Source organism: Xyrauchen texanus, chromosome 30, assembly GCF_025860055.1.
Source record: "Xyrauchen texanus isolate HMW12.3.18 chromosome 30, RBS_HiC_50CHRs, whole genome shotgun sequence".
Taxonomy (NCBI): domain Eukaryota; kingdom Metazoa; phylum Chordata; class Actinopteri; order Cypriniformes; family Catostomidae; genus Xyrauchen; species Xyrauchen texanus.
The window spans coordinates 26,149,180-26,158,425 of record NC_068305.1 but is presented as its reverse complement, the minus strand read 5'-3'; the positions used below and the strand labels follow the sequence as shown (position 1 = coordinate 26,158,425).

The window sequence follows — 9,246 nt, the reverse complement described above, 5'->3', positions numbered from 1 at the left end:
TTTGTCATTGTCAGTCTTTGTTTCTCAGCTCTGTGTTGTGTTCATAAGCAGTATTGAAGTCATTCATGTTGTAATGCTGTACTCTCTTCTTGTTTAGTTTCATAGAGGAAAAATGCCAGACACGTCAGGTTCTGAAAGTGCTGCCAACCCTTCACTTGTTTCATATGGTGAAATAGTATTAAAAACAAACAAACTTCAAAGCAAGAAATTATACAATGGAAAGAGTGCCAGTTCCTGTCAGTGGAAGGATGATCTCTTTCCTGTTAGTGTTTGAACAGAAGCAGCCATAATTTGAATACTAGACTGTGACACACAATTAATGTTTTGCAGCCATATAAAAAGCCATATGGCCTTTAATGTTTGTTTTTTTAAACAGATAGTTGATGTGTTCTCCTCATGACAAAGATCTACATCATCTTGGATACAAGTACGACTGGGTGTCGATTCCAAAAACAAAGAGTCGATTCTGAGGCATTTGGAACCACTCAGTGGTATGACATGATCTCTTGTCATTCATTCTATTAATCATCAATAGTGTGAAGCATGCTTTATATTGTACTGTTTATTGTCAGATTTCAAGTTGCCTCCCGTTATTTCTTAGGAATACAAAATGGTCTGGAATCATAGCTAAGGATCGTTTCCATCGATTCAAAACTGGAATCAGAGTTAATTCCAAAATATAAGTAATTGAACATCCCTAAAGACAAGGAGAAATAGGAGACTCACTGTATTTTAAAAAAGTAGAAAAGGGATTTTGGGAGAAACATTTATTATTTATGGATTTTATTTATTTTCTAAAATGTCCAGTGGATGGATAACTTATAAATTATATGATTATTCTGTTGTTGTAATGTATTGTAATTAATTTCCACAAGTCAAACAATGTATTGTAAAATGTATTTTCAGGAACATTTTGATACAGACAACAACAACTTACATTTATATAGCACTTTTCTCAAACTCAAAGCACTTTACATAGTATAGGGGGGAATCTCCTCAACCACCACCAGTGTGCAGCATCCACCTGGATGATGCGACGGCAGCCATAGTGCACCAGAACGCCCACCACACACCAGCTATTGGTGGAGAGGAGATGGTAGAGTGATGTAGCCAATTCAGGGATGGAGATTATTAGGAGGCCATGATAGATAGGGGCCAATGGGGGAATTTTGTACTTGGTACTTGGCCAGGACACCAGGGTTAACCCCTACTCTTTACAAGAAAGTGCCCTAGGGATTTTTAATGATCACAGAGAGTCAGGACCTCAATTTAACGTCCCATCCGAAAGACAGTACATTTTTTTACAGTATAGTGTCCCTGTCACTATACTGGGGCATTAGGACCTACACAGACCACAGGGTGAGCACCCTCTGCTGGCCTCCCTAATACCACTTCCAGCAGCAACCTTGGTTTTCCCCAAGAGGTCTCCCATCCAGGTACTGGCCAGGGTCAACCCTGCTTAGCTTTAGTGGGCAAACAGTCAATAGCTGCAGGGTGATATGGCAGCAGACGAAGCACTCAAAATTGTATGCGTCATATTGAACATTTCACTTCTTATCTGTGTTCTTTAAATTAAACACACAACCGGAATATGCATCTTGTTGCTATATTTCTTCACAATGCATTTTTTCAGACAGGACATGGTAATTGTTGAGTGGGACAGGATGTGTTTGTTTCAGCTAATTAAATGCTTCAAAATTCCACACCCTGTATCTGGCCTTTTCTACATTTTCTTTAGTTTCTTTTTTGAACGTTTTGAAATTCAATAATTGTTTTCATAAAAGTCAAAATTCTAAAACTAACATTTACAGCAGATAAACAGTTACTTAATGTGCTTAATCTGTAGATATCAAACTGTTAGCAAACTTGTATTTGTATTTGCAAGTGATCATTGTGAGTCACTTTCTCATTGCAATATGTTCCATATTCAGACCTGTGTGAGGCTGAACAGAATATTGTGAATATTGTGAAATTCTTTTTCCATCCTGCTGCATCAGGCTGTGTGATTTGCTTAGGTGTGAAGGCGAGCTGCTCTTCTGAACTCAATTAACAGTGACAGTGGATTGACCTTTGTAATTTAATAACTCTTTTATTAATTATAATGCTGAGGAAGTGTTAGTTTTATTCCAGTTCAGAACTTGTGATAGCACCACAGCAAGAATCTTTAATTTATGATATCATAAAAGACTTGCAAGCTTCAAAACATTTTCTAACGGCCTAGATGGAGAAGACTTGGGCTACGCAACACGGAAAGCATGTTGCATCTTTGTGTTTAAAAGCAAGCCCATCCTTTTTGGATGACCTACATTTTAGAACTCCACCTATCTGAGCACACGTCATTCAGTGTAAACACGTTAAAACAGCACATATTGGTTCCCCCTTTTTCAAAGTTCTGCCCGTGTTGCCACTGTTTTTTTCATCAGCAGCCCAAAGTGGATAGCAAATCTGTCACCAAGCCCTCCACATAGATTGTGTGTTTGCTCGCCCTGTTTTCCCTAACTCTTTCACACTCACAAACTGTATCCCCTACATGGCCTCACTACCCTCAAAAGAGTCTTCGGTCTCTGAGTTCAAACAGCTCATACCACCAATCAGAAGAAGCTCTGCTTGGCCGAAATCACAAGCTAAGTTGATGATGCTAAAAAGATGTACAGAAGATCTTTACTGACATCTAAGACTGGAAAGTTTGATGACTTCAGGTCTGATTAAAAAATTGCTTTATTTAAATATGATGGGATATTTTCTCAGCTCCATTTTAAAAGTCTGTCTGGAAAGCAATCGAGTTAGGTTAGATGTAAGTCCTTCACAACTGTGAAGATCTCCAAAGTTGTTCATCTGATTTTGAAAGGTCCTCATTAAATATCTTTTCACTTAATTGTGGAGTTGCCATCATAACAAGAACTGACCTTCCACACCCCTCAAAGCAACCAATAAGCTTTGTTCATTTGCAACTCAACATTAATTGCTGCACATTGATTATAAAAGTGATCATAAGAGCAGAATAATGCAGTGAAGAAGAAAAGGAAGAACATTTCATGTTTAATATAGGAAGCAGGTTTAAGAAATTTTTCTCAAACCTCTTTTTTCTGAATAAATGCTTTTTAAGTGTGTGTGTGTGTGTATATATATATATATATATATATGTGTGTGTGTGTCTTATTTGTCTCCCCCTTTACAGGGATGGTTCACCCAAAAATGAAAGTTCTGTCATCATTAACACATTCACGCCATCCCAGATGTGTATGGCTTTCTTTTTTGTGCTGAACAGAAACAGTGATTTTTAGAAGAAAAAAAACATCTCAACTCTGTAGGTTCATTCAATGCAAGTGAATGAGGCTGATTCGTATTCTTCATGCATATCACAACCTACTGGGCAGGGCTGGTCAAAGGTGGATTTATAGTAAAAAAAAAAAAAAAAGACTTAAATATTTATCTGTTTCTCACCCACAACTATCATATCACTTCAGAAGACATTGATTTAACCACAGGAGTCTTATAGATTACTTTTACGCTGCCTATATGTGCTTTTTGGAGCTTTAAAGTTCTGGGCACCATTCACTTGCATTGTATGGACCTATAGAGCTGAGATATTTTTCAAAAAATGTTGTTTGTGCTCTGCAGAAGAAAGAAAGTCATACACATCTAGGATGGCATGATGGTGAGTAAATGATGAGAGAACTTTCCTTTTTGGAGTTCATTTAGTCGGTTTGTTTTTGCAATAAAAACAGGAGCCTGTTTCTTCTCAGCTTCCACACTGTTTTTCTTTTTGTAGCTTGTGCTAAACTGAGAAATAGTACTCATTCACACCAAGTAAGACCTTTGCCTTTTCTATTTGAATGTGACTGCACAACACCCATTCCAAAAGATGAAAAAAAAATCACTGTTCTGAAATTAAAAATATAAACGTTAAAAAACATCCTTTAAAAGAGCATGTGTTTCAGCAATCAAAGTTATTTTGTTGTTGTTGCTGTTGAAATGTGTTAGCCAGTTTAGTGCAGGATTAGGATGAAGAAGACAATATTTTACAATTAATGTCCAATCAGTTGGAATCAAATCAGTGAGAAACTTGCAGTTTGTAATATTAAACATAATGACTGAACATCCTTTGTGTATCTTTACCGTATATACAGTCAAATGAAATAGGATTAACACAAATGCGTGCAGCGTGTGTGTTTATTATCAGTTCAAAATGGAATAAATAATTATGTGCATCTAATTTTATGAATAACAACCATTTCCATGAATTTATTTTATGTCTTTAATGTTTTTTGGGAGGGGGGATGTTGTAGGAAAATCAAATGTCTAACCTGCCTTAACTGTACAACAAATAACAGACAAAGAAACAGTATATTTCTGTCTTTTTCACAGAATATCTGAAACTCTGAAAAAGAGGGAGGGACTGATCAAGACTTTTGTCTGCTCAGCTCTGCTATCCCAGACAAACCTACCAAACCATATCACATCTCTCCTGCGAGGACACACAATTAGGACGTTTATCCTTCCCACTGAAAAGCTGCTGAACATTTCAACCCGTTCTCACTAATTGTTTTGGTTATTATCTTAGAAAACACACTGAGTTAACAAGACAGAAATGTATATAAAGGTTAGTGTAGCTGCAACAAAGAGATGCAGCATACTCATAGGCTCCGCCCTGGAATTCTTTCAGAGAAAGCTGTTCACTGAGGTTTACTGAGTTCATTTGGTTCAGTGAAACCCAAGCGTCTGTGTACGCACGTGATGCGGTTGTGACAACTGTCGTTTATTAAAGGCATGAAATAAATTTAAAAAATGGTTTTCGTAAAGAATGTGCATCATAATTTGTTTTTTAAACGAATTTATTTTAATTAATAAATAAATATTGATATATATATATATATATATATATATATATATATATATATATATATATATATTCCGCACAATTATGTTGCGGTAGGTTTTCCTTTTTTCTTTATGACTAGTTTTGTCTTATTTCCATACCATACAGGCGTTGACTCACGAATTTCCAGTGTGGACTCATTTGTGCGCTCGTCTGCGCATGCCACACTCTGCTGGCAAAGCGAGCCAGACGCGTGCGAGGATCTCACGATTCCGCTCTTTGCCGAGCCGACCTTTCCCCCAGTTCTCGAGCAACGGGTTCACCGGGTTTACACTGACACCGCTGACTCCTCAGTAACGCCCTCCAACAGCCACGCACCCCGTTTCCGCCAATCGCAGAGTGATCACGTACTGATCACGCGCTGTCTGCATCCTCATTGGTCCATTCCCGCTACACCTTTGTTTTTGATTGGTAACATGTTACCACCCGCCAGAGCGCTTTGAATTTTGTTTCTGTTTTTTTTTTTTCTCTTTTCTGTTTCATTTTTTTCTTTTGCGCCCCTGATTCACTCAGCTGAGGTTGGACCTTGCTGTAAAAAAGTGGTTAGACTTATATACCCAGGGTTTGCTGAACGGTCGTATTACAACTGTCTTCCCGTTGCTGACATTTGGCATCGCTTTTTAGAGATTTACGCATGCTCAATTTTGAATCTGACTACCAACGGGTAAGTTTGTTTTCTCATATGCAATTTATTAATTGCAACTTATTGCGCATTTACCAACTAATGACGTACGCTCTTGATGTTCTAAAGTTGCACCACATAGTAGCCTACATATTTTCCATGCACATTGTTTATATATAATTAGGCTATGCATAACTGTTAACTTAATTGCCTATTACACTTTACAAAACAGGTCCTGACTCTTGCAAGGAGCCACGTCTTCTGTGTAAGATCGTATATATTTTTTTTATTAATTATTAATTTAATTGTAAATGGTTATTTGCCGCAATCATTGTGCATTACCGTCATGTGCTCATTGGCGTTGAGCTGCAGTGCTACTTTAGGTTTCAAACTATTGTCATCGTTTTCTACGTGCTCGCGTTCTTATTTGCCCCCTTAACAAATGCCAGTTTCATGTTTTGGCGAAACATAATTGCTTCTCCTTAATGTATATATCTTATGTGATTGTGCCATTATGTTATCATTTTTTTTTTTTTTTTTTTTTTTTGCTGTGTTCTAATAACGTTATGCGTTCTTTACATTGTATATTGCTTGGTGTAGCTGACCTATGCGCGAGTGTCCCTTATGACAAAAACAGTAACCTTAATGGAATATGTCTTGATGTGGTTTGCCACCCATACTCTTTGTATGGCATACTCACATGGCGCTTTGGTTGGGTGCACATCACTTTAAAATCTATATTTGGCGATGGGAGGTTCCCAGCAGCTCTGTATGAGGGGCTGGGTGGGTGTAGTCGCCCAACAGTGGGGACTCTTCCTTTACTCATGAATGGCAGCAGCAATTAACAGTTCAGCACTCATCATATGTTTCATATGTTTGGCAAACAGTGCTAAACCGTTCATTTGTATTACCATTTCTCCACGTTTATCGCATGTATACTGCTTTTTTCATAATGGCTCATGATGCCTCTTCAGAGCAATGAGATGTTATTCTGTCATAACAGACTATTTCAGCAGCCAATTTGGCATCAAGATTATACATGTGCTTTACAACACCTTTTTACATTCCACAGTCCAGTCTAGTGGACATCTGTGAGGTGATGATGGAGAAAAACAGGCATGACAGTGAGAAGTCCTTCTCCTCCATTCTAGAATACAATGACCTGGAGGCTGCAGAGGCTTTGGTATGCATGAGCTCTTGGGTCCAGAGAACTCCCAAACCTCGCCCACTAACACCCACCTCAGACTCCTGTGATTCGCTCGCCTTGCAGCCTGAAGTCATCGAGTCCCCTAAAGACCTGGCCTCTCTCTCATCACTGGTGAATGACTGAATAAAAAAATTACTGGCTTGTGTTTGATACTGTATCCTCATTGCAATAGAGCGCATCAGTCGGGTTCTGGAAGTAGAAATCCCATTAATTTTCTTCATATACAAATTTAAACCTTTAAAGACTGACCAACTGTGAGCACTCTGGTTGTTTACAGATGGTATATGCCTCTGCTGAAGCCATCTATCCGAGTTAACTCAAGTTCATTGTTTAAAAATGGTTTAATATTGGAAGTAAAGAACTACATTCTCCGTGATCCAGCTGAGAAAGATCTGCCAATCAGAGAATTGCAGCAAAGGAGCTCTGTAGCTAATGCCCACTACAATTACACACTGTGAATGACGCAACTGAGTCGGTCTCTCAACACACATAGACTACTGTGTGTAGACTACTATTTGCAAATATCTGATAATTTTTGCAAAAAAATATATATATATTGGTTCTAATCTTAATATTAACAACTTTAAATCAATAGTTTTAAATTATTAAATTTGATTACACCACTTGCTTCATGGGATTGTACTCTAGTTTGTGCCCTTATGAAGGATGGTAAGTATACAGTCTTTGCCTTTTTTTCTGATTTTCAAATATTGGGATTCGCCTTGGAATTGGTTGGTTTGTTTCATGGCATAGAACTCTTACAAAGAATGATATGAAATCCCTAATGACAAAATTAACGGGACAAATACTTTCAGAACCAAGATGGCTGATAAAGTGGATGAATGAACCTGTGCTTAGAGAGCATGGGAAACAAATAAATAAATTATTTCAATCAAAGAAGGCTTTGAGTGTTGACGATTCCATGGAAGTGTAAGCTATTGTACATTTTTTGAAAGGGAAAGTGTTGTTACTCAAGCCAGTTTTCTTCTCTCCTACCAGTGCATGACCCCTCCTCATAGCCCGAGCTTCGCAGAAACTTCGGGCACAGCGATTCTCAGTACCTCAGTGCCAGGCTCAGGTCTCAATCCAGTCTTGTCACAGTCCAGATTATGCCCAGTCTTGACCAACAGGGCGACATGTCATATCAGTCTGCATCCCAGTACCACAGTCCTGCTGAACCCAGCTCCACCCCAAACCACAGAACAGCCCTCACTCCGCAGAGCCACCAGTGTTATACGACACACCGCAGACAGTTCCATGGACCACAACTTTCCATCACTGACCACAGGGCAGGAGAATCCATGTTCTTCGGAAATCCCCCTGCAACACACAGAGCCCTGGACCAAACCTACAGCAGAACTGCAAAGCTGCAATGGATCATGTGACACTGCAGATACTGAGAGAACTGCCTCCTCCCCTGACTCCACCAGCCCTGTTATCCCCACAACACAGTCTGCCTCTCAGGCCATTCCACAATCCCCCATAACCAGTCCCCCGGTGCTCTGTCAAGTTTTTCCTGTTAATGGGCAGACTGGAATCATCTCTGCATTTGTACAGACCCCAGTTCAGATGCAGGCCTCAGGGTCAAAACCCATTCTTCCACAGACTGCCTCACTCTCTCAACCTCTGCTGGTGAGCTCACCTGTGGCACAGGGCACTGTGATGTTTGTAGTCCCCCAGTCCCATGTGTCTCATACCTCCACCTGCCAACAGAGTGTTGTTACCCTTGGGAACACTAAGCTCTTGCCGCTGGCCCCGGCGCCAGTCTACGTGCCCTCAGGTCAGAGTGGGGGAGTGACACACTCTGACTTCTCTCGCAGGCGGAACTATGTCTGCAACTTCCAAGGATGTAAGAAGACTTACTTTAAAAGTTCCCACCTGAAGGCTCATCTAAGAACACATACAGGTTTGTATTCATTTGGCATCTAGCAAGCAATTTTTTATGGTGTAGGATGTACCCATAAACATGTTTGCTACTCTTAATTAACAAATATTTGGACTAAACAAACCTTTCTTCTCAGGTGAGAAACCTTTCAGTTGCCATTGGGAAGGTTGTGACAAAAAGTTTGCCCGTTCCGACGAACTCTCCAGACATCGTCGGACACACACAGGTGAAAAGAAGTTTGTTTGTCCTGTGTGTGAGCGCCGGTTCATGAGAAGTGACCACTTGACCAAGCACGCTCGACGTCATATGACAACCAAGAGGTCCACAGCATGGCCAAATGAAGTTCGTGATATCAACAAAATGGCCTCTTCCCAACCACCATCTTCCCTGCCCCTTAGTGTACTTCTTCCCTCCTCAAACTAGGTTGACACTCGGACCACTCACCTCAGGACAACACCCCACTGAACATTTTACTGGGGAAATACAAGAAAACCAAGGCTGCTACACATTCATGTACATAAAACAAAGTGACATTGCACTGGATTTTTTTATTTTAATCATGGTTGTTTATAAGGAATTATTGTTTACTTTTATAGAAGTTATGTCTCCCAATATGTATTTACTCCCTTTGCCAAAGGCTTTGCATCAGTTCA

General features: G+C 39.6%; 1 protein-coding gene across 3 annotated transcripts; it reads left to right on the top strand.

The window, feature by feature from the left end:
• The first annotated feature begins 5,313 nt into the window (after positions 1-5,313).
• On the top strand, positions 5,314-9,032 carry LOC127624053 (Krueppel-like factor 11). 3 transcript variants are annotated; one of them, XM_052098671.1, is made up of 5 exons: positions 5,314-5,543; positions 5,734-5,766; positions 6,574-6,819; positions 7,708-8,614; positions 8,730-9,032. In XM_052098671.1, exons 1-5 carry the CDS (start codon positions 5,514-5,516, stop codon positions 9,014-9,016), a joined length of 1,503 nt encoding a protein of 500 aa, XP_051954631.1. In that variant the 5' UTR covers positions 5,314-5,513; the 3' UTR covers positions 9,017-9,032. The 3 variants fall into 3 exon arrangements, with proteins under 3 accessions (XP_051954631.1, XP_051954633.1, XP_051954632.1); XM_052098673.1 differs by lacking the exon at positions 5,734-5,766 and having other exon boundaries at positions 5,316-5,543; positions 6,653-6,819; XM_052098672.1 differs by lacking the exon at positions 5,734-5,766 and having other exon boundaries at positions 5,317-5,543.
• Positions 9,033-9,246: the final 214 nt, after the last annotated feature.